This window comes from Antedon mediterranea, chromosome 7 (assembly GCF_964355755.1).
Source record: "Antedon mediterranea chromosome 7, ecAntMedi1.1, whole genome shotgun sequence".
Classification (NCBI taxonomy): domain Eukaryota; kingdom Metazoa; phylum Echinodermata; class Crinoidea; order Comatulida; family Antedonidae; genus Antedon; species Antedon mediterranea.
This window is the reverse complement of record NC_092676.1, coordinates 26833951-26860797: the sequence shown is the minus strand read 5'-3', so window position 1 is coordinate 26860797 and position 26847 is coordinate 26833951. Positions and strand designations below refer to the sequence as shown.

The window sequence follows — 26847 nt, the reverse complement described above, 5'->3', positions numbered from 1 at the left end:
TATCTATCTATTGGTTCCATCTTCATGTAGAAAGTTATGCTTTGCAAGCTGTCTCTATCCAATCTTGCTTCACTCATTTTCATAACTGCTGGTGTTAATCCATTAATTCATTTGATAAGATTTCTGCCTCTTCCTCTCTTGCCTCAAAAAGGGACCGCTGCTACATTCCTTGCTGTATCGTCATCCTCGTCGTCGTCATCATCATCAATTCATCACCATGTCAAAAACATCTACTCTTTCTGTTCATAATAAAAACAACTCTCTTTCTTGAGTGATTAAACTCTTTCTTGAGTGATGAAACTCTTTCTTGAGAGATTAAGAGGGAAAAAACACCAACATTTCACACCCTGTCGTCATCATGTGTCTGAATTGGCGGGGAAGGGGAGCGGGGTTGATAACGGGCGCCCGTGGCTTGGATCCACATACATCTATCAATCAAACGCATTAATATGTCAAGTTTCTCATACATCCCCTGATGTACAATAATAAAGATAAGAACTATAAAAAGATAAAATTAGATCAGTTTAATGGGAAATGCTTTAGTTTTCGTAATGCACTTAACACACTCCCTTCGTTCGAATTACACCTAACCCTGAACAAGGCTATGAACCACAATGATCTAATAATAACAATAATGTCTCTACCAAGAATCTGTCACAACAATATAGTTTAGAAATTATAATAATACTTATCTCTGTTATATTAGATGAATATCATGATAATAATATAAATCGGTTAATCGCTGCAGTTGCATGGTTTTATCTGTAGGTACAATTGTTTGATTGTAAATGTGGCACGAGATGAATAGGGCTACATTTGCCGAATGTCTCCAAACCCTATCTTGTTGATCTCACGGTACCAATAGTAAATCGTAGCGACTTTTGACAAGTGACACAGGGCCTATACTGTTATCAACAGATTAGTTATAATAAAGTTGAGAACCTCGATAGGACAAACATTGAATATTTTCATAATCGTAATCAATTGTTATTAGATCTATGGAACAAGGTGGGCACCAGGCCAAGGGTTACAATTGTACAGGGGATTTCCCCTTTTCTTTCAATCAATATTTGTATTTGAATAACTGTTATTCACATATTTTGTAGATTTGGAGTTGACACGCACATTCTGGGCACTGTGACGTACGCCGCAGCAAGCCACGCGCGGATTCAAAAGCTAATAATGGTACGGTTTTAATATTCAGATATTTATATGTGATGGATGCTGTAGCTACTGACCTTCAAATACACGTTTGTAAGACTTTTCTAGACATAAAAAAAACAGAAAATAGAAAATCACGGGCCTATTTTACTCAAAAGAACACACTATTAAAAAAACACACATTTTGTGGCTTCTTCTCAATCGTTGGACAATTTCACCTCCTCAAACTCGTTTTGTTAGTTTAAAAATAATAGTGATTACATAATTTATTGACACTTCCGAAAAAAACCCACAAGCACAAGATATTAATGAAAGGTTTGTTATACTTTTAAAACTGTGCTTCGTTTAACACCAACATCATCTGACAAGAGAGTAGCGAAATTATATAATTGTACTTGGCCCTGGACTGACCGAACTTTTTTCGGTCGGCACACACTCATGTGATTTCAGACAATCAATACTAGATGCAGGTACTATATTCCCAGGCAATACAATGCACGGTCGGGAGCCCTCTATCTATAAGAGCTACACATAACTTTCCAACAGTTGGGAAGAAGGCCCATCAGGATTGGCTTACGTTAAGCTCTTTCTACACTATCAAACTTTATGATTGTGACAACAAAATGTGATGCGCCCATATATAGACAGGATGGTGTCGTATCACTACCATATTAAAGCATATCACTACCATATTTGGGCACATCACACATTTTTTGGTCAAACTAGTTTGATAGTGTAGACAGAGGTTTATTGTGTACAAATGGAAACTAAGCTCAATGCACTATTTCTTACATTTAGGTATTTATGATATGGCTACTACTACTAGGCCTAGATATATTCATCTGGTCTTAAGTAACAATTAACAAAATGAATATGGAAATGTCTTTTTTACATTAAACCCATGTTGAAATAAAACTTAGAAAAAGTTACCGTAACAGTTTATTTACAACTGGTGAGTACCAGATACTATTCGTAAGCACCAAAGAAAACTTTTGTCTACATTGGTTTTGTAAAATGTTCATATTCGGTTTACAATTTGCTATTGTAGGCCTACTTGTGTGATTCCTCTGCTGCAGTGAACAAAAATCATGAAAACTTGATTCTATTGCCATAACAAGGTACGTCGTGGCGGCTAAATAAAATACCCTGGGATGATGCGACGAAGGCTAGTAGTATATTAACCGCATAGTGTAAAACCAAAATCCTGTTATTGTTTTCGATGGACAAAATTGAATTGTTTAAAACAATTAAGAGAAGATGAGTCTGAAATTGAACCATACCTAAGATTACATATTTGATATATTAATAAGGAAAACGTTATAAACGAGTTGTTTTAATTGATCCTCGACGGTTAGAAGTAGAGGATTGTTACATTATATGTGCACATAAAATATCCGGATGAACTAAAAAAGGAGTTTGACAAGGACATTAGGAGACACGAACTTAAAGCGTGCATTGAAATACAAGGAAAATGGGGAAAATCGCGGAAAGCGTATACCACAACAAATGAGATTAAAGCTCTGTCTACAGTATCAAACTAGTGTGATGTGCACACATATGGTATTGATATACTTAAATATGGTAGTGATATGACATCATCATGTCCATATATAGACACATCACATTTGTTTGTCACAAAAAGTTTGATAGTGTAGACATAGCTTTACTAGATAAAACTGCAACACGCTTGGTTGCCATATAAGGAACCTGAAAGAGAAAGATGTGCGTACGTATACGCGCAACACAATTGCACCAATCAGAAGTCTTGGATCATTCAAATGTGCATTGTAATTAGTTGCACGTACATACTTCCATATGCGTGAGAACTAGCATAAAAAAACTGTACAAACAATGCTCCTTTGATCATTTTTTCCAAACATCCAATCAGAAAACAAACAAAATGAAAAAATATGTTTAGGCCTATGCAAATGGTTTGATGTTGTTTAAAAACAATATATTGGTAGCATCTATTGGTTTTAGAAGATTTAAGTCCTACTTAGGGCAAGGCCTACAATGGTATCCAAAGAGTTTAACAACTAATGAATGATTATTCTCTAGCCTATAGATAAAAAATATGGACGAACATTTGAAATACACAATTCTGCTCTGCATGCTCCTCTTACAACAAGTTAACATTACCGAAAGAGTTCACCTACTAATAGTAATAAAAAAAGACAAAAGACAATTTTGAGAATGAGAGAGCTCAAAAACTAGATCACCTAGAGCGTAGAGGTGGTTGGTTCATGCACGACCAGGGAATGGAGCTGCTACTGGCGTACCTGCATATAGGACCTCGGACAAATGACAAACACTAATCTAATCATACGAAAACGAATGAAAAATTGAAAACTTCTACAAGTAGACGAGTCAACGGTTCATGTGGATTATCATAATTTTTATTTGTTGTTTTGGTCATTGGCCTACTTAACTGCGTACGTACGTTTAAGTACAAATAGAAACATGATGGTATCTGTTTTCGTGTTATTATACTGACAACTGTTGTTGTCAATCTATATAGCATTATACTGTGAATCAACACAATTTAAAAAAAAATCTTTAATATATATTGTGCTATACAATCAAATGCTTGTTTCTTTCTACATTTCAGTCATTAGGATATAAAAAGCGTAGGCCTACAGAAGTCGTTAATGCATCGCAATTAACTGTACGGTTTTCTTTTACATTTTTTCTTTAGAGTATGTTAAGGGTTTATAGTAATATGGTAGTACCTCTCACTACCCGTTATATCATTAATCATTTCTGCTAATTTGCCCACGACCACTGCAATTCAAGACTCCCTAACGATGAATAAATCAACGTAAAACGAGTTTTTGTTAAAACACTCCCACTTCTTAAAAGTCAAACAAGAGATTGGCTGCTCACCACCAGATGAGGAAGAAAATAAATGTCACCTCTCCCTATCCGAGTCCGGTGGCTGCTATGGACCGTTTATAATCAGTGGCGTTGCAAATAAATATTATTATTAAATTATCACGCGTATAGAGGTTATACTTTTTTCGTGTAACCGTGACGACATACGCAAGTGACGGTAATTTGTGTGGATCTTCATTTTTTTGTCGATAGTATTTGTTGTAATTCATTATGGATAACGGAAGCTTTGCGTACTTCTATGCTTGCTACAGGTAGGAAAAACGTATTTACATTTTATAGATTATTAACAGTTTATTTTATAAAGGTTATTCGATGTTCGCAGTTCTCTGGTTTCGAAACCCATATTCTACATCGTTTATGGGTTTTTTAATTGTTTTTCTAAGTTTGCATACGTTCGCTTAATGTTTTTAGGTCCATTTTGTAGGCATGCCATCTTTTAACAATTTTTTCTTTTTATGTGGCGTTCAATACTTATTCATATTAACTTCAAAAAGATTATTATTTCAATATATCTTCCTATTCATTGTTGTTCTGGTTTTTCCCTTATATTTTCTCATATCTATTGTGCAATTTGATCAAGAACAATTTAATCAATGGTATCATTGGTAAAATTGGTTCGTTTGTAATTATTATTATTATATCTTTTAACATTGTGTAAAATTGTATCAGTATAAAATAAATAATGTATATTGTAATGAGGGTATTTTTTAAAGGAAATTTGTGAATTTAAATTTAAGGACTAAAAATGACATATGAATTACTGGATACTTAACAACATAATCGACAGACAAAATAAATTGAAAAATTCAAAAAAGAAATATAATTATTTGATTCATCTTCGAGGACTAAAATTATGGAGGTTTTCATGACTACAGTATACTACCGCACTGATACTAATTATTAAATAATTGTTATCATTTTAATAATTTTTGTGTTCATTGTTGACTTTATCGTTATTATGAAAATGTTATTATTTTGCTATATCATAAATGTTTATGCTATTTCTCAAGGACCGTTGTAAGATTTAATTGTTTTAACCCAATCAGCTAAAAGTTTAACGAGCTTGAAAACCACACTAAATATTGTAAATTATTTCATTCTGTACAGACTGGTAAACTGTATATTCTGTACTAAAAGTTTGGTTCCCACGAAACGCAATGACAGAGGCGCAACGCAAGTGAGTTGACCAATCACAAGCGACAGTTCGGGTGATCATCGCATCGTGATTGGTCAAATTACTTGCGATGCGCTTACACGTCTTTGCGTTGCATCAAAGCGTAAACCAAGATTAACCTGGTGTCTATAATCACACATCATTTACACAAAAGTGTCTCCCATGTCCTCACATTTTTAATGTTTATGTTTAATAATTCCATTACCTCGACAATGATAGTATACCGTACTAAAGTAGTTCGAAAGTGATATAGGATAGTTTTGTATGGATCACCATAACTTTAACCAGGGTAGGGCCTACCTGTAAAATTTGGCGTAGTGTGCAACAATACACAGTACCATTACTGCAGCAACAAGGACGTATACTGCAGTAACATTACAGTAACATCCAGTAACATTACTACAGCTGCAATACCGTGCAATACGGTTTTATCGGCAGTAATGGTGTTGTTTGCAGTATAGTAAAACAGTTGGAATAAAAAAAACCACTACAAATTCTGGTTAGTCACGAACAGGAGCTACCACTGAAAGTCATGCGCATGTGTGTATACCTTCTAAAAAGCATTTTTGTTATCAGTATCAGCAAAATAGAAAAAATACTGCAGTAACAATAAACTAGGTAGCGTTACTGCAGCAACGACATGAAAATTAAGTAAGGTCACTAATACGTACTGTTAGTTACTGCAACAAACACTGAGTCTCAATTTGTAACGGACCTAGAACTATTTTTCTATCTTTCAACAGAAATCAAAACTAATTTCACCTGTTAATAAATGCAGAATAATGAGCCTAGGGTGGGTTTCTATTCAGGATCATGTTAAACAGTAATCAGACGACATATTGCAATTGTGTTTCGATTAGTTTAACCATCAGTATCGAGGTTACTAAAATATGTCTATTGAAAACAAAGTACCTCATCGCGCAGCTCAAGCTCTGTCTACACTATCAAACTAGTTTGACAAAAAGGTGTGATGTACCTAAACATGGTAGTGATATGCCCAAATATGGTAGTGATATGACATCATCATTATGATCACATCACATTTTCCTAAAAACGCGCCTCGTTACCGTCTCTTGTTTTCACGATTCATATTCACACGTAGGCTACGCGACACTTTCTTTGCGACTACATTAAGTTCGCAACTTTTTTTGCCTTTACAATGACAACAATGGAAATACACTGTATTTAATTGTTTAACTTGAAACTCGATTTGCAATTAACAGCAACTTACTACCCGTAAAAGAAACCGGTAATATATTCAGACTGTCAGCAAAAACGGCGGCATTCTTCACATTACAACAGACTACAATGTTTTGCGGGGGTGTCGCGTTGATGTGTGGACAGAAGTGAAACCGAAATGTATTATAAAAGGTTTTTAATGCAGTGTACTATACATTATGCTATAGTCTAAAAATGTTGGCTTCGGTTGCAGACTGTAATTAATAACGAAACTTCAATGCAGCCCAATCCATAGGTTAAATGTCGGTAGAAATATTTTAGATGCAAGGCCATTCGAATAATAAAAATCGCGAACTCAATCAAAAAAATAGGTCTAGATTTTACTAAATTGCAATACAACCCGACGTATGGCATTCGTAATGATCAGTTTGTTTATATTCCAATTTTGTGGGTAAAACATGCATCTCGTTAAATATTATATTCAAAAGACGAAAACAATTCACCGCTTGTTTTTTAAAGACAGTTTTAAGGTCAAATCAAGAGTAATGGAATGCGTGTTGTTAGAGTAGTACCGTTGTTGGTTTTTTTGGTCGAATACGCTCCGTGTGGGTATATCAGGGCATGAAAATCGTGGCCAAGTTCACAAATTATTGCCTTAATCCATAAATTATTTCTTTTGTAGCGAATATGTTATGCACGTATACAGGGTTTTGTTGAAAAAATTTTAGAATACATATTTATTGACAATAATAGTTACATTATCTATATTACTGACACATAATAGGTACAATATTACATTTAATACAATTACTGTATATTAGGCGTATATGCATTAGGTAGAGAATGGCATACATCAACTATTTGAGCTCGTATTTTGTTGTACGTATGCATGTTGCTTTTGCGCGGATTTAAAATAATTAAATGTCGGTAAATTTATATTTTTATCACAATGTTCACCTATAATAAATGAAAAATTAAAATCTAGTTTCAATTAAATGTTGTAATTATTCAGTTGGTTGGTGCGCACGCGTAAAAAAAATCATATGTCAATCAATATGTAATCATTTTAAATTGTTATCAGGCTGCGTTTATAGTACTGTATTTTAGTATTTGTTACTTTGTTGATGATGCTTGTTTAATGTATATAATTATTATATTATTACTGCAATTCAGCTCATTGGGCTTCAAAATTATTTTATCATTTTTGCATTTGTTCCACATTTATATGTTGAATAAAATATACCGAGATATATAATAATTATATAAAAAGTTATATCATTATACGAGAGCTTCAAATTTACTGATTTTCAATATAGCGAATGGGGTGGTTCACCTCATGAAGGTGAAACCTCCATGGTCAACTGCTGCAGTATGCCTAAACTTGGTGAGAAATCAATTGGCATTATCGTACGACGAGACGCGGCCTAATTAAGGCCATCCGATTAAACCTTACGCTAGCGATTTAAAATCCGTGAGTGTGGACACTCAAATGCTGGTCTGCGACTTAAAAATGATAATAAGATCGACGCTTACTTCTATTTGCGTATACATTTATGGTTATATAAATTATAATATTATATTATATTATTATGATCAATATAAAATACGTCTCTACGAATGTTTAGTGAAGACATAGCAACGAAGAATGTATGAGTCATACATAGGCCTGGATTATTGGATACTTTACTAGTAAAAATCCCAGGGGCGGATTGCAATAATGGTCTTAAGCCTACATCTATTGCAATCCGCTTCCAGAGCTTGGTTCCACGCTCAACGCAAGGGCGTAGACGCACATACGCAAGCGAGTTGACTATTGACCAGCAACAAATAAATCCATCGCTTTTGATTGGTAAACTCACTAAAGCGTGGTTCCCACTAGCGACGCAACGCAAGGACGTAACGCAACGCAAGTGAATTGACCAATTACAAGCGATGGCTTATTCGCTTGTGATTGCTAACTGTCTATTTATAACTTCGCTTGTCAGTGGTTAAAACGTTTGCGTTGCGTTTACGTCCTTGCGTTACGTTCTAGTGGGAACCAAGCTTTACGTTGCGCTTACGTCCTTGCGTTGCGTCCCAGTGAAAACCAAGCTTTACAAATTAATTCGGTATTATCGTCGTAAACTTGTCAAAAACTAGATAAGGACATTAACTCTCATTAAATCAATAATAATACTAAATCATTTGTTCCGGATATTAGAAAGCTAATAATTTAATATTATGAACATGAACACACACGGATATTAACTCTACTATTGCACTGTATTTGTTTTATTATGATTTGTTGTTAATGTAAATGTCATGTTAGCCTAATATTATCTTGAACATTTTTCGAGCAAACCTCTCCTCATGGGATGTTCCGAGTCTCGGATTCGAATTCCGCATAAATGTTTACATGTTGTTAGGCCTAAGTTTTATTTTACATTGCCATGTAAGTCATGTAATGTAGAGATGTCGTCACGTACCAGACGACAGCGTCATACGGGTTTTTAGAGAGCTGAACGAAGATTTATTGCCTGGTACACTAAAGCACTTGTGTTTACGACGGCTATCAAGAAAGGTGTTTACCTCTCTGTTAAATTTTGATTTCTTTTTTAAATTCAGTATTTTTCAATCAAAATTGTCAACAAAATTTCAATAGTAGGCCTACCGTTGTGAAAATTCGTATTTATTGTATATACAATATAGATTTATTCTTTTATTTATTTAACAACATCTTTATACCGGATTACACAATCATATACATGGCTGTAGTCGCGTGCTCAAGTTAGTGTTTACCGACCAACCGACCGACCGAATTGTAGACTAAAAAGAGTTCTGTATCTACTAGCATAGTTGCATATTTTAATTTTGAAATTGAGTGTTTGGATTTAAACTGTAAAGGAACCTCGAGGATCTATGAAGAGGGCGCAATGACCACAAACAGTACTGTGATGTTGTTTTTGATCTCTTTTGATAAATTTGATTGTTTTACATTTTTAAAGTGTGGAGATAGATTGAAAAGTGATAACTTTAGTCACACGACTCGTTAAGATAAGCCACAGACATGTAATGCATTTAATGTAGGCCTACTATTGATGGATGTTGAGGAATCAAGTAAGAATCTGGGTCGATGTAGAAGTTTAACAATTACTGCAGTAATTGGATACCAAACTAAGGTCTATTTTAATTGGTTATATTGTTGTGAAAGGTAAACGTGTTGAAATCCAGCTAATGCATAGAAGCGACATACCAAAAATTCCCATCTCCCCGAACGTACAATATAAACAGAGCTGAATCGTAATAAATAACTAGACTGTGCACTATAAATCAGTTGAATAGAGGATTATTATAAATGGCGCAATCAATTTTCATAGCAGACGACACATACAAACCCGACGGACCATAAACCGTGAAGTTTCGTTTCGTTGACCTACCGAACGACAACCTGGATGACATCATTTTTACATTGTTCTTTTCTTCAACCATTTTCACTTTCATGAATAAATAAAAGAACACATCAACATGATTGTAGTACGTAGACCTAAATATTGCAAATCGCGTGAGGAATAAGTAGGTTCAGACTAGTTAGACATACCGTAGTGATCCTGAAATCACATCGCAAAGCTTAAACAGTAATTAATACGTATTTAAATGTATACATGCTGATAATAAAAACAAAACTGAAAGTGTATCTCCCTTATCTAAACGACGATATAGGAAAAATAGATAGGCCTATAACACTTAAAGTGGAGAATTTTATGAGAAAAAAACTAATAGCATTGAAACAGTAGTCTGTGCGTACGAGCACATAGTTATTACGTACGTACGCCTACTTGTGACTACAACGCAAGCGAGTTAGCCAATGGCAAGCGACAAATAAATAAATAAAAATACTCCTTGCGCAGCGCGTATAATTGATTAATTTCTTACGTCCTATGAGTTGCGTCATATAACCAAGCTTTACTCGAGCAACAAGCGGCTTACATCCTTGAGTTGCGTCCTATAGTGGGAACCAAGCTTTACTCGAGCAACAAGCGGCGTTCACACATTGCATTGGTGTGCACACGTGCGCAGTTAGTATTTATACGTGTTACTTAACATTGTGTACACGTGGCACACACTGAGAAAGCTGAGAGGGCACACAGAGGGCATATTGCAAAATGATCACGTGAAACACAGCATATCTAGGGAGCTGAGTAGCTTTCAACAGTTACGGGAAAACCCGGGTACACCATGAGTTTCGCAAAGTGTCAAAGTCACTGCAATATAACACCCAATCACATCCTGATTATTTTGATATTATTTAAAAAACATATTTCTTTAGGTAAATTGATTTTATTATCAGCCAATATGTCGTTTTGAACAATATTTAGAGCGATAATATTTCCGAATAAACGACAGCTCATCATACCTAGAAAAAAATAAGTTTCTCTAATATAGGCCTAATAATAATATAATTGCAGGCGAAAGTACAATAACAAACATCCTAGAATAGACCCTTAAGTTACACAGACACACATTATTGTATGTACAAACTATAAACGTCCGTACCATACAAAATTAATGGCAACATATTATATATCTCCTAAATTAGTAACAATAATATTGCACACTCGGGCGATTCGAACCAGCACCTCTTTTGTGATAGGATTGGTTGTCTGGACTCGTGGGGGAATAGGAATTCGAGAATACTATCAAATGTTCCAGTTAACCATGATACATGACGCATACAATTACCCAGTCACGTGGATACCTGTTGAGTACGTCGCCTTCCAAACATGGGCATACCCCACGTGGCGTATTTCTAATAACGAATCAAATGTCGTTCCGCCCAATAGCTCACCATATTTGGTTGTTGTTTCAAGGAGTGTATGAGATAGCCAATTACAATCGACGTGTCATACGCGCATGACGTCCCAATTAACGAATCAAACTTCCTTTCGCCTTGTACCATATTTGGTAGGTGTTTTAAGATGACGTAGTCAATTAAGAGGGACTGATTCAGCACCTACACTCACATTCCTTTAAGACGATGACGTTGTAAATAATTTATAATCGCACAGTATATATAAACCGCTAGATCCGGGTCAGGCCCAGATGTTGCCTAAACTCTTCGATTTAATTCCATTTTAGACCTTGGCACTTGCTTAGGCCTACAGCTTCTATTGCTCATAAATGGCATTAACATTTAAGATTGTCAGATAAGGTATTGAAATGTTTAGCTTACACAATTGTTTTAAGACAGAGAACAATATAACTCAAAATACATTCATGATAACAGTGTACAGTAATAGGCACAGTATTCATAAAAAAGGAAACAATGACAACAAACACGTGCTGTTATTATAAACATTGGGATATTTCAGTATGACTTTTGAGATTGCAGATAGCGATGAGAAAGACCTCATGAAAAAGCATTTGCAGGCCTCTCTACACTACAATTACTGATATAGGCCTACTGAATAATAATCACTAAACAAATGCTATATTGAATTCGATATTTTCTATATCACGACTGATGTAGGCCAAGCCGCCAACTTATCTAATATTAATTCAACACGCGTCTTCATCGTAGACAGCGTATTCTACTATTTTGTGCCATTTATTCCTGTTGTGGGCCGGGTGTGTCTAAAGTGGGCCAGTGAAATTTAGTGCTGTTTTCAAGACATCCTGTATAATTGTCCATATTTTCTACCTTTTTCCAACGTGTCTTTTTACAAGTCACACACATGTTACAAGCCGATTTATTTGATCCATAACAAATATAACATTTAATAGCAAACAATGTAGGACCAGCGAGACTTTTATTCATGTTGTTGTCTTACTCTAGCGCTAGTTGTGCGGGTGTCATATTATCTGGGAGTCTTATTAATAGCTGACTAGGCCTAGTAAACGCAGGCCTAGGGATGGGCCTAGTAAACGCTCGAGTCTCTTAAATGACGTCGATATCCTACTTCAAATTGCCTTGTATCATTCTATATTTATAGTCATCAGACTATTTGATAGTTCTATTTCTGTCGAATGTACGTTAAGTAACAAGGATATAAACGATGTAATAAAAATAATGTAATGACGTTTTATTACCGTGAGTATCTTTCACATTGTTTGGTCCGTACGTAAGTATGACACGCCGTCTGCCACTCAGGTTGTAAAAATGTGAACACGTGCTTCGAATTCACCTGCCAAAAGAGTGTCTTCCCTACGGAGAATGGTAAACTCATGATCGATGAGTCAACAAACTCAACACCAGTGACCAAGCAACGAAGAATCACGAGCCACCTGCCGAATGAGAATGACACCTGTTATGCGAACGACTTCACCATCGATTGAACTGTACACAAGTATTGAGGCCTAAACAAAATGGATTTAAAATGCATTATGGTCTTTCTTTTCAGAATTTATCATCTTCTTGGTTCAATCACATGACTGTTATGTTGTGATTATTGGTATTTTGCATACCATGTGCAACAATACTCAATATTCATCAAAATGCATCATGGTCTTTGTATTAAGAACTTATCTCTTGGTCCGATCACATGTTATGCTGTGCTTGTTGGTATAATTTGCATACCATGTGCAACAATACTCAATATTTATTTTGTTTGAATGTTTGGGTTTGTGTAGCACTAAGAAAAGATACGAAAGATGAATGCAAATATGAAGGAGTTTAGTAGATTTTGAGTTGCATGTAGGCATATCGTTCTATTTAGAATGGCAGCATAGCGTACATTTCCATCCATTTGCCGCTGTGTCCACGGGCGCAAGTGGACCGGCCGGTGGTGCCGTAGAATATAACGAGCCAAGAAGGGACTAGTATGCCTAGCTACATGTAACAGCACATTTGACCATGGAAATCCATTACTTGACTAATGTCATAGTCTTCGCTACGTTGGTCCTCAACTAAACACAACTTTACAGTTAGCTGAACACGTCACATCTGTTCGGGGAATAACAGTTATTAACGCATAAATAAGCTGTTTCTACCAATTTCGTACGTTTTCACATATATTTTACCATATTTTTCCTGGCACACCTACAATTTTTAATATCTTTGTTTCCTGAAATTCGTACAACTAAAAGGGATTGGGACTGTGTGTGGTTGGCGGTTTGACGCAGCTGTAGGCCTATATATATTTTTTTATCCTCAATAAAAAAATCATACTTCTATCCGAATACATACATAGGCCTATTCTAAAATGTGATTTGTTTGAGTCGTCAGAATAGGCTACTATACTTCTACACATAGTTTAGTAGCTACAAGCTAGACTCTCGTTAATTCAGTCTAAATATATATTATAACTCGACCTAAAAAAACATCAACTTCTATATCCGAATACATAGGCCTACATAGGTGTATTCTAAAATGAGATTTGTTTAAGACGTCAGAATAGACTACATAGGCGTATAGTCCCATGCTATAAGCTCGCTCTAATCTAAATATCTATTATAATCTCGACCTCTACCAACAATCCTGGTAACGCCCAAGATATTAAACCGGAAAATTAATGATTAAAACCAAACATTGGGCCAGCAATTACATACTTGAAAATTGAATCCTAAATTGGCGACAAATATGTACGTGTAAACATCCGGTTCGTGTGCACTTTGAAGAAACAAGTATTTTATTATATATATACAGTATTTTAAAAGAGCCCCAGGCTTATTAGCAATATTACCGTCACCAACAATGGGGTACACAGAAGGTCAGAGTACAAAGTTCTCATTCAAATACAATAATGACAAATCCTATACCTTTACATTAGCATAACATAAGCATAGAATGTCACTGTGTTAAATTCTATTCCTAAAAAGGGTCACAGACATGAAATATACAATACGTACAATACGCAGAAATAACTTCGTCAAACGGATTAATTTTTAGTTTTGTGCATGGTTTAATATACCGTAGCCTATATGCAAATAGTACGATTGGCTCTATGGAGCAAGCAAGTAGGATGGTAAAAGACAGGAGATGGTTTCAGGGAAGCCACGCTTTGATCAGAGTTTGCTTTGACGACGACGAGCCTTTATGCTTTTGGCCCCTTGTATTATTGTCCACTCCGCAGGCTATTCATTTAAATGAGCAAAAGAAGGGTTTTTTAACCCTTAACATCCTATTTTTACACCACCTCCATTCCCTATGGGTTCGTAAATAGACATGGCATACTGAGTGGCGTTAACAACGACATGCTCTAGTTCTTTTAATTCACGCGCAAATGTTTACGCTACGCCAGCTTACGCTATAGAGCCAACACAAAACATACTCGATTATACATATTCGGACATTCCATCAAATTCAGACACAGAGGATGCAGATGCATATATTAAAATGCATAATGCATATATTAATCGCAGTTTATAAAATATTTAATTTAAAAAAAAACCAAATCCACTCGGTGATGTACACACAGGTGCATATTGTACTAAAATAATCCCAATTGAAATTCGAAATAATGTTATGACATCAAACCGCAATTGAAACCTTCGCGTGCCCAATTGAAAAACAAATACAAGAGGTAAATTATTAACAAATTTGCTTCATTCAGATAAGATAACATCATGTTACTTTTATGACAATAAACAAACAATACCTTATTGCAGCGTTACCATTTTATAGGACCGTGGAGTAACAATTAGGTAATTATTAGGCCTACTCCATGATGGTTAGATACTAAAGTCGTTTATGTATAGCATTCGTATCTGATACGTCTCACCAGGGAAGAGAGAAGTAGTTTTATTCTATCATTTTAACATTTAGGCTTAACATTTACAATTTGGATATACTTTCCAGGTAACAGTGTACCATTCGCGTGAACCACAATGTCTTTATATGAACGCGGCGGCCCAGCTCAGTATTCTACTATTTTATGTGTATTATTACACTATACATACAAATAAAATAGGCAATAATACTTTTGCTGGGCCTACCTGCATGTATTGAATATTTTAGCCGGCAAAAATATTAACCCTTTAATGTAATACACGCTCCCGAGCACATCAAATACCGTAATTGCGTAATACCACCATTCTTTACAACCTGTGAGAATCCCCTACTCTGCAACCCAGGGAGCACCTATCACCATTTCCACACTACTAACTAACAATTCAGTCCATATTCATAACCAAATGAGGTGTAAATATAGCCCCAAAGATGACGTATTGGGTTTTTTTTTCCAGAACTGGAATTTTTCGGGGTTTAATATATTTCACGTGGTCCAAAATTTATATAGGTACCTTCAAATTCCAACAAATATGGTATTAGCTATTAGTTCTGGTGACATGCACGTCTTTGATTGGCTGAAGAAGTTTGTGACATCAACTCGCCTTAGTGACATCATTGGTAAACCCCCTCAAACTTCAACAGAAGCAAAGCTTTTTATTGGTCGCTTGATGTTAAACACGCCTACTTTAAAACCAGCCAATCAAGTGGCGTATCTTTGCAAACTAACTAGGGGAATTCCCTTTCGACTACCTGAAACGCAGACTACTATCTGTATTTATAGGTCGCAATGTATATTTGAAAGTCAAATTAAGATCCACTTCAGTTCTTGTTAGTTACTCACTTCTCTCACAACATAAATGTGCTAACTAATTGGTTATATATCCTCTTACTTTCGGGACGTAACTCGTGTAATATTAACAGACGATAATTTAACAACGTCTAGCAAGGTAAGTCTAAGTCTTAAGCATGCTTGTATTTTATTTACCTTTGTTGAAACACTTAAGTAAAATGATTGCATCAATAGTTGTACTGTATGTACTTTTAGTCTAAGGTTATACCATACTCGATGGTTATACCTAATTGTATTATCTGCTCGAGTAACACAATTTAACACTGTTAGCCAGTTTAGTCGATCAAGGTAATGCATCGGTTTAGTGATGCATAAAACAAGTACTGCCTTATTTGGTAAGATAAAAACACCATATGTACGTGACGGATCCTGCGTTCACGATCCTTATCGTACACAATTTTTTTTTTTTTCATAATAGGTTTCATTTGTCTTCTAATGTGCAATTCTAACATCGTTTTCGCGAATCTAGAACATTGTTTTTAATCCAACAGGTGGCTAGAATCATCCCCTGTTAGCCAGGTCTTGGCCTACTCTAGTAAATTAATCATACGCCTAATGAGCAGGCAAATAACCCGTTAACATACCGCACATTTTTTGCAGGCCTGTTATTCATTAACATTATGGAGAATCCGTATCATATTCAGTAAAACATTATTTATCTTTTTAATCGAAAATAGCAGTATTAAAAATGTCTCAAACCTCTGAACTAGACTGTTGAATAAATACTGTACTAGGCTTATGTGATGATTTATACTTCTTATACCAGACACTAATAATAATATAAAGTTTATTCACATTGAAATAGTGTATACAAAAGAATGTTGGATAGTGTCCAATGGTCTTATTGTGTAGCTGTTAAAAAACATAAACATATCCTATTACTCCTTGCATAATGCATACTTTGAATGTAAACATCCTGAAATGTTATACGTGGTGCCTCGGAGTTATTAAATCGCGCGCGTACTTCGTATCACGTAATGTGCGAGCATTTGTAACACGATATGTACATGCGCAATATTGGTATCTACCGACGAACAATACAATTGTATTCAGAGTAGTCACCTATGCTATATTTCACTACAATAGAACAATCAATCGTTTTTCTATTGGAATATTCATAGAATAGATTACGTAGATTTCTGCAGACAACAATTCATAGAATATGAACCGATCGATAATGCAAGTTTAACGAAGCGTTACTTCAAAAATGAAAATGTTTGTTATTAAGAACCGCAAAGGAAATGATCGTAGTTTATTATTCTCCTCAATGTAAAAAGAGGTCAAAACATCTTTGCATTACGCCTCTATACCTCTATATAGCTTTAGGCGTTGATAGACCATAGTAAATTATATTCGCATCTATAGTGTATTGAATGACAAAACACTTTTAAGTTCTTCACTTCATGCAGAGATAACAATCACAACATCCCATGATATGATAATGCGATTGAAAGAAAACAAATAAGTTTAAATCACCATTTTATTGCCTGCTTTCGAAACATTAATTCTTCGTATGGAACGCCAACTGGTAAATTAATATATTTCTTCATCTCTTCACATAGGCACTACGAGACAACTGATAGGAGTGGTAACTTTGGATATCAACAACCGTTGCCATATCGTACAGCATATTACCCCCAAAATATGGAAGGCTACAAAAACGAATCGGTAAGTTTTCATAAAGTTCAACCGAATTTCGGACTAATTCGCACAGCGGCCCATCTATAATAATAATATTGCAACATCATGATATCTATTTTTGGTTTTCATTGTAGTCAGTTATCATAATGACACCGTTCATCTATAAATACATTTCTATTGAGAATAATTCTTATTGAAGATTATTTATTTAAAGCAAAGTCAATCATCCATATACTTCAAAACAAAATTACGGACTTTTATTATTCAACCAGGACGAATAGTTTCAACCACCACGTGACAAAATATTTAACGCGCGCGTTCAAATTATAATAACCATAGTACGCCCGCGTACACATTTTCTAATATGACAACCAATTACGTTTAAGTATAAAAATGTTGTTCCTTTTCTTTAGATTTTCAGTGACGACTGTTCACAGGAGTTGTTAACAAGCGGTGTTACGAAACTAAGCAACTACGTTGGTCACGACGGTCTGCCAACCCCGCCACACAGCCCTGTATACGCACAGCTAGAACCCGCAGTAACATCGACGCGAGTCTCTCCTAATTCAATGCAAAACATGGAATATACGAGTTGGGATCCGAGTAAGTCCTACATCCTTCCTTAGGAAGTTATTTAGATTTAAAAGGGGGTTTTAGAGATTATGGACTGTCATACATTCATTCTGCACTGTCATCCTAGATTACTATTTCACGCCTTCATAACCACTTCCCACAATACATTACATAATGCATGGAATATCAACAATCGATTTTGGGGAAGATAAATGAGTAACTTTTATATTATCTATTTAATAATTAGATTACGTAGAATTGACAAGTGTCACTATAACTCGTTTGACAGAAATTGAATAATAAATTGGATCCAATACTTGTCCTTTAAACTGATAACGGAGGCAATAAGCCATTGCATTTTTGTAACGAGTACCTGTCAGTCTGACCCTAAGCTATTATAAATTAAGTATCACCTTGACGCTTACCCCTTAGGCTGATGAAATCAACTGAGCGACCTTCTTGACGTGCCATAGCATTCCGAAAGCGCAAGTTCAATAAAACTGCTTTTATCGTCTCGGAATCTGAATTTCGTCATAAACAATACCAAATTATGATTATGAGTTTCGCTCCTCCTTTTGTTTTTAAAACAACAAAGAATTTTATTTATAATTAATATCTTGGATTTAAAATTAAGTACACTTTTATACAGTAGAAGTTCATAAATAGTAATGATATTCACACCTTACTATAAAAAGTAAACCACGCACTGCATTGTATTAAATGTATACATTTTTTTTCACTATAGTGTGCACATACCAAGACACATTTGATGACGAATGCTTGCCAGGCATATTACCTTCTATCATATCAATGCATGGTAAGTTACTTTGATGACGTATTTATCTACAACAAAATACACCCAAAAGATGCCAAACTAAGATTCAATCCAAGTAACATTTGCGCCAGCGCTACTATTTAATTATATACAAACGAACCACAAAGAAAATGTAGTTTTCTTCGTTTTTCATTCCTAATTTTGTTGATGTAACATGAATGGAGATTGATTAACTTTTTGATTCAACAAATCTACAATCTCTTCATCAAGTACTTATAGGTCTACCTTCAAATATATTCTCACGATCAGTACGATAGAAGGTCGCCTTACAATTTCATGATAGACTATGATGTTTATTATTTTCTCCGAAATTATACGCTAAAATATTTATTACCCTCAGATCTAAATGACATCATTCTAACAACACCATTTGACGGCAAAGGTCACGACCTTCATCAAAACCCTTTCCCAAATTTTGAGATGCCGGGTGACGAAGATGGTAAGTTGAATTTGGTTGTTTTTCTAAGAGGCAACCCACACCTGTAAACAGATAAACCAGCATACAGTGTTTGTATTTAGACTACTACAGACTACTTTGAGAAATGGTAGAGTCGTGCGCAAGTGACTAGTATTCGTCATGTGATATCAATTGTTAAGTGACGTGACGTATGCCTACTTGCTGTTTCTTTTTTCCATATAGAATATGTATACAGTCTCCTTGAAAATGGCCGGGGTTTTAGTTAGTTTTAGCAGATGGACTTGAATATTATTTTAGTAATTGTTTTTTTTTTATTTACAGTTCAAACAGTTCCGTCAATTGGTCAGTTATCACACTTTGATGGCACACATACTTTCCCTGATCTTCCATCAATAATGGACACATTCATATACCACAGATATGACGTTGGTAATGGTAAGTGCCTTCTATTGACCTCTATCTGACCTTCTATAAATTCAATATTGGATATACTACAAATATTCTTCTGAAAGATAAACCGTATTATTTGTTGAGAAGCTTTGAAAGTTGTATAAGCATATTGTTACTTGAATTATGATTTATTGTGCATGCCTTCTCGTAATTCACATACAATTTTTGAAAAACAAGTTTCGAAAGACGAAAAACAAAACCTAAAGTGTAATTTCTGTATACATAACCTTTTCAACCATTTATATTTTTCAGATTCTGAAAGTGACTGTAGCGATACAAGTGGAACAAGTTTCACACTGCCCCCACAAAGTCCAACGAACTATTCGGATGACTGTCCATCCCCCACATATACCGCCTCCTCCCGAACACACAACTACCAACGAAAAACCATTGTCAAAGACATTCACAATAAATTGCCAGGCGTATCAAAAAGAAGACCAGGTCGACCTCGCAAAATCCAGCGTGTTGACCCCGATGATTGTGACATTGACGGTAAAAATTACAGAGGTCGGGGTCGCAGAGAGGGTATGAAGGGAAATCACTTATGGGAATTTATCAGAGATCTGTTAAAGAACAACTCGTGTTGCCCTAAGTTCATCCGATGGGAAGACCGAGAGGAAGGAGTTTTCCGATTTGTCAACTCAGAAGCTGTTGCAAGAATGTGGGGGCGGAAGAAAAATAATCCCGGAATGACATACGAAAAACTTAGTAGAGCAATGAGGTGAGTACTTTATTTTATTTACCAAACACCAGCGCATATAACAGCACATACAACTGAAACCAAATGAACTATTCAATATAAATAGCAACTAACTTTAAGTTTGATACCATCAAATAGAAGAGTTTCAATTATTTCAACAAAAACGAACATTTTCGAAAATTAGCACACAACAATTCGTTTTCAAGATAACGACCGAGATCTTTAACTATTTATAATATTTTCCCCTGATAATTTTAAACTAAACTAAGAAAATTGTTTTTTTTCTAGGTATTACTATCGACGTGGAATATTGGAACGAGTTGATGGCAGACGATTAGTGTACAAATTTGGCAAGAACGCTTCTGGATGGAAAGAAGCCGCATGCCTTCCAAACTCTGAACCAGAAAGTGATAGTTCCTTATCCTTATAGACAGAACTTATAAAGGACAATCGTGCCATTTCGCACGTAAACTACTACTACTATTCAAGATGAAACATTGTTGTGAGATCGTTTCAATCCGCAGTTGGATATCTAAGATCAATTCCAAAACGAGTGAAAAGGAGTGAAATCGATTCGAGCAGGACGACCTGCCTCGGGGCAATGGAAATGTCAGTCTAAAATTAAAAGGACGATTTTCTTCCTGACTGAACTAAAAAACTAAAACACATCTTCCATTTCAGTACATTCCAAAGGAGAGTAACAAAGAATAATTTATTATTATCAGAAGACAATAACGGGATTCCGGGAACTATCTTTATCGTTGTAAATGGTTATAACAACATAATGTTCCAAGATGAGCGGTATAAATACAATCTGTTTCTAATGTTGCCGGAAGGAAAGGTTCGCTGCATCCTGACTTAAAAGATAACCTTTCTAATATAGTTGTTTAAAATCATAGTTAAGCTTCAGGCATTTGTTAGCATACAATAATATACGGTTGTTTTCTACCAATTAAACATGGTTAGAACTTTCCGAGAGTTTTTCAGAAGCGCTAGTAATTAGTGTTTATGAATTACAGATTCTCTTACGCCGATATTCCTTAATGGTCAACTGAGATGGCTTGCTTCAGGGCTTACTAACTACTGAAAACATTCGATTTTCGTGTCAGAAATTCCGTTGTTCAAAATTGAATACTTTTTAAATCTTGTTGATAGTAATCTTATTTTTGGATTGTGTTAAAATAAAATAATCTTAAAATATGCAAACTCATGAAACCAATGATGCAGTTCTACTATGCAATCTTTTTTAATTTTGTGGATAATTTTCAATAAATTCGCAAATCAACGAATTATATTATTTTTGCTTTAGGGACTACTAACCAAACTTAAAGTTGTATTGGCTTTAATCTTTTATAATTGACTTTGTTTCAATATGTTTTTATACACTAGCGTATTACGACTTCAACAATTGTATAAAACCAATGTATATAATATGTAAATATGAATTCCTCATTTAATACTTTTGACTTCGTTGCTGAGCAGCAAATTTGTTTCTGTTTCTGAAAAGTCTCATTTGACGTAAAATGCATTCACATTTCTGGTTTTAATCCGTAATTAACGTAATTGGTTTGCGTAACAATAAGTATAACACATCATGCACTAAAATAACTTTTTAAAAAATTTTTTATTTACGACTATATACTGCTATGTATACATATGCTTTTCAGTATGTTGCCTGTAAACTATTTGTTTGTTTGCTCAGTATTAGTACATGTATTATTAGTATTATTAAAATAATACTTATTTTTTGTAACCCCTGCTGGCGGGGAATGTATAATTGTATATAAACATTATTTGTTACCGTATACCTAGAATAGGTTTTGTATCTTTCTTTTTATACAGTCGATTTTTTTATATGGGAATACCCAGTTGAAAATCCATTAAAGAAATTTGTAATAAACATTGTTTGTGTATTGTAATTATTCTGTTCGTTATGGGCGAGATTAAAAAAAGAAATTGATGGTGGATAAAATAAAAAAGAAATTGATGGTGGATAAAATAAAAAGAAATTGATGGTGGATAAAATAAAAAGAAATTGATGGTGGATAAAATAAAAAGAAATTGATGGTGGATAAAATAAAAAGAAATTGATGGTGGATAAAATAAAAAGAAATTGATGGTGGATAAAATAAAAAGAAATTGATGGTGGATAAAATAAAAAGAAATTGATGGTGGATGAAATAAAAAGGAATTGATGGTGGATAAAATAAAAAGAAATTGATGGTGGATAAAATAATATGATATTGATGATGGTAACAATGACAAATGAATGATATGATGGATGTAATTATGAAAACCAAGATAAACATCACTATCGTCATCAAAAAGCAAACTCTGATCAGAGCGTGGATTCGCTAACACTATTCTGAAACCATCTCCTGTCTTCTAACATCTTACTTGCTTGCTCCGTAGAGCAAAACACATCTGTTATAGTCTTTTTCCATTTGCATCTTGGTCTTCCTCTTCTTCTCTGGAATGTAAGCCTCCTACACTCTATCTTCTCTTCTACTTTAGATCACGACTCACGATTAAAAAAACAAGAATTAATTGAAAAATAACTAAACAATAACACCTTTAGTTTTATATACATATTAACTATAATGCCCATAATATGTCTATTCACACGACTAAGAGCAATGCACCAACATAATGATACAACTTATATATGTTACAAGAGTAAGTATATATAGAATAATATAGTTTACAACATTTATGTCCAATCACGACGGAAACGAACAATGCAACATGAATAGACAATCATTTTTGGAAAAGTAAATTTAGTCGAGTGAAGAAGAGACGTCCTGAAACGGAACCAATTTGTCGACCATAATAAATAAATAAACGAATGTTTGTTTTACAATTTGCACGGAATACTTATGCATAACAACACAATACTGTTCCTGTTTCGCCCAAGAATACCGTACGTTGGTTTGATAATTATTGATTATATTATTTTCAACAAAATATAAATGTTTAAGCTGTTCCCTCTTATATTACTCAGACCGCAGTGACCGAGGTCCTTAAAACATAAGAATTGTTTATTTATTTCGAATCCAGACATTATACATATCTTTAAACAAGAGGTCGATACATAAAATAATAACAATCAAATGAAACAAGGCCATATAGATGGCTGCAGTCGCGTGCTTAGTGTTTACCGACCGACCGACCAACCTACCAACTGACCGAAATTACTGAACATGTTTAAAAATGTTGAAATGTTTAAAAACAGTTATATTTTTTTTATTTACACGTGCGTAGCCTGTCACTTTTGACGTGCTTGTATAACGTAATTTCGAGTTGAAAAGTAAGTCAAGAAAACAGAAATCGGGCAAAAAGAGTGCGAAATAACATTTAACGCGCAGTGCGCGCGAAAAAATCTGCGCACTCATGGCAATTTTGTAAACGCTTAAAACTGCCTGAAACGTACTCTTATTTCATCGAAAATAAATTTTGAAAATTTTAAGCGCGCGTACGCATGCGTTAAATGCGCTACGCACGTAATTGTATTGCCATATAATGATTTATGCCCTGACATTTATGAGTACCAAATTTTATTTAATTGTGATTCATGATTGTGAAGATATGATTACAAACGTGATTTCGTTAAATCGTGCGTAGACCGCGTAATTTTTTATTGCGCACCGTGAAAACATAACCACATCGATTCCTGGCCATTAGGAATATACTGTGAAAAATTGACTTAGCTAGATTAAACTGATATTAAGATAAGGTCAGAAAGCGATAAAACGCATAGTGATACCGGACCGACAGACAGACAGACAGACCGACAGACCGACATAGTGAACTATAGAGTCGCTTCCACGCGACTAAAAACATCAGGAAAAAAACAAGGAGTAACGGATGAATAAATTCAGGACAGCCCAAAAAAAATATGAATATAATTTAAAAAATGTACCGTTTGTTTATTTCGAATATCATACATATCTTTAAAAAAGAGGTGTATACATAAAATTAAATCAGGAAAAAACAAAGAAGAAACATTTGAAAATGAATAAATTCAGGACAACCAAAAAAAAAAAGAATTAGAATTCCATTTGTGGTCTGTTTGATTATAATTATTTATTTGATAACATAATTGATAATCTTTTTTATATACAATCATTAATAATATCGTTATTTAACTAGTAGGCCTTGATGGAAGTTCGTTATTGAAATTATTATTTTAAACAAAACGAAACTACGGAGGGAGATACGGTATTTCAGATCTGTATATTGTTTAGATTATAATTCAAATGATAATGATTTGTTTGTTTTTAATAACCTGTCTAACCCGGTAGATTTACTTTTATTTTGTAATCTGATTTGAAATAAGTTTAAACTCGAATATTAATTCACGTTTAAATAATATTTAAAAATAATATAACAATACTTGATCGAAACGTCGAGAAACTCAATAGTTCTTTTTAGAACTAATTATGTACCTGGTGTACCGCAAACTTTATATTAACAATAATTAATCATTAAAACAATTACGGAAAGAAAAACTGAAATAAGCCAAATACAAGGTGCTGTACTATATACATATACCTAAGAAAACGTGTAAAAACGTAGATGCAATTTAAAGAACATTAAAACAAAATATTTTATTGAAAATTGAAGGCTAAATGACTTTTTTCCGTTTTTCCTTTTGGAGAATACAGATGGAAGTATTTGATAGGACGAGCTTCCCGATTACGCAATAACATGTCTGATTGAAAAGTTCACAGACACAACTCTGAACAAACTAATAATTTACATCAAAATACTGTAGGGGCCTGCAGGTATAATTCCAAAACCAAGAACGACATTTTGTATTCTTAATAAAAAAAACTTCATATTCACATTCTAAAATACAAAATTTTCTGGAAAATCTGTTTCAATACAATAAAGTTTCAATATTGTTTACTTTACATACGGTAATAGAGGTTATCAAATGAATATTCCAGTTTATCAATAATATATTAATACCATCAAGTACATTTTAAATTGCTAATAAGATGAAACAGAGAATTTCATCATAGAAGTCTGTTAGGTTATAGGTCAGTGTCCAGAAGTTCCGATTCCTGTGCAATGAATGCCAATTCAGTTAATACAAATTAATCCAGTAAGTTCCGATGTATGATGAGTGGCATCGACCTAGCCCATCTCCTTTGACGTCATCAATACAAAATAATTATGCTGACGTCAATTCCAATATTTCTGAAAATCTTGTATTATTTTGTATGGGATTAATTATTATCTGTATTTTCGTCTAGAAAGAAAATGCTATAAATAATTTGTTAAAAAGTTATTTTGAAACAAACCTGAAAGACGGATTATATACTATTTATATATATAATATCCTTTATAATAAAGCTTAAAATATTCGCACTTAAAAGTCGCAAAGTCATAGATTAAGTAACAATTGCCTACCGTCACTCACAATTGTTAATTTTAATGACTTTTTACTTAGAAGTAAATTTGATTTTCGATTGTTTGCATTACAAAAAATATATATTAGCTAAAAGTTTACGTCAGTGTTTTTTTTCTTTCGAATACGTACATAACAAGTAAAAATATAATATATATATATATATATAATTAATTAAATTTCAGTATATCACCGGGCGGTTTAGAATTAATGTTCTTTGCCTGATTTGTTTATATATATATATATATATATATATATATATATATATATAAACAAATGCACTGATGAAGGGCTAGTGTTGCCCGAAAGCTCTGCTAACTTTTCTGGCTGTTTACTTTATCGTTTTGATTTAGCTTTTCGCTTTTTATTTTTGTATCTCCATTGAGATCCAGCCACTGATACCCACAGCATTGTCATTTTGTTCAGTAATTTGCCTTTGGATTTATATATATATATATATATATATATATATATATATATATATATATATATATACTCGACTCGAACTCGGACCGTCTGCTTGATATGCAGTTGCCCTAACCATTAGACCACTGGGGCTTTCATGGTATTGTTCTTTAACTCGATCGGATAACGACCCTTTAACATTCTCGGCGTGGTACGGTTGGAACACAACTAGTCCTCAGTTGTACGCACGCGCACCAGAGATCAAATTGATACATACATAATGGAATTAACGTAACTACTTTGGTTTTTCCTTTATTCTATTTTTGTGCTACCATTTTTTTGCTCGCAAGAGAATATAACATTTTTGAATAATAGGACATTTTCAACCACAAACGGAGGTAATGCAATCCAAATTGAAAGGTAGAATACTTACCTACTATTTATTTTAGGAT

General features: G+C 34.2%; 1 protein-coding gene across 2 annotated transcripts; it reads left to right on the top strand.

Moving 5' to 3' along the window:
* Positions 1 to 4162: 4162 nt before the first annotated feature.
* Positions 4163 to 22477, top strand: LOC140054078 (uncharacterized). 2 transcript variants are annotated; one of them, XM_072098913.1, is made up of 8 exons: positions 4163 to 4304; positions 17523 to 17628; positions 18015 to 18204; positions 18920 to 18991; positions 19350 to 19448; positions 19749 to 19862; positions 20130 to 20598; positions 20866 to 22477. In XM_072098913.1, the coding sequence occupies exons 1-8, from the start codon at positions 4264 to 4266 to the stop codon at positions 21005 to 21007; spliced, it is 1233 nt and encodes a 410-aa protein (XP_071955014.1). In that variant the 5' UTR covers positions 4163 to 4263; the 3' UTR covers positions 21008 to 22477. The 2 variants fall into 2 exon arrangements, with proteins under 2 accessions (XP_071955014.1, XP_071955015.1); XM_072098914.1 differs by lacking the exon at positions 4163 to 4304 and adding an exon at positions 15906 to 16057.
* Positions 22478 to 26847: the final 4370 nt, after the last annotated feature.

Coding starts and splice junctions, on each gene's coding strand:
- LOC140054078 (XM_072098913.1), top strand. CDS start 4,264: ATGGATAACGGAAGCTTTGCGTACTTCTATGCTTGCTACAG. Junction 4,305..17,522: donor TACTTCTATGCTTGCTACAG/GTAGGAAAAACG, acceptor CTCTTCACATAG/GCACTACGAGACAACTGATA. Junction 17,629..18,014: donor AAGGCTACAAAAACGAATCG/GTAAGTTTTCAT, acceptor CCTTTTCTTTAG/ATTTTCAGTGACGACTGTTC.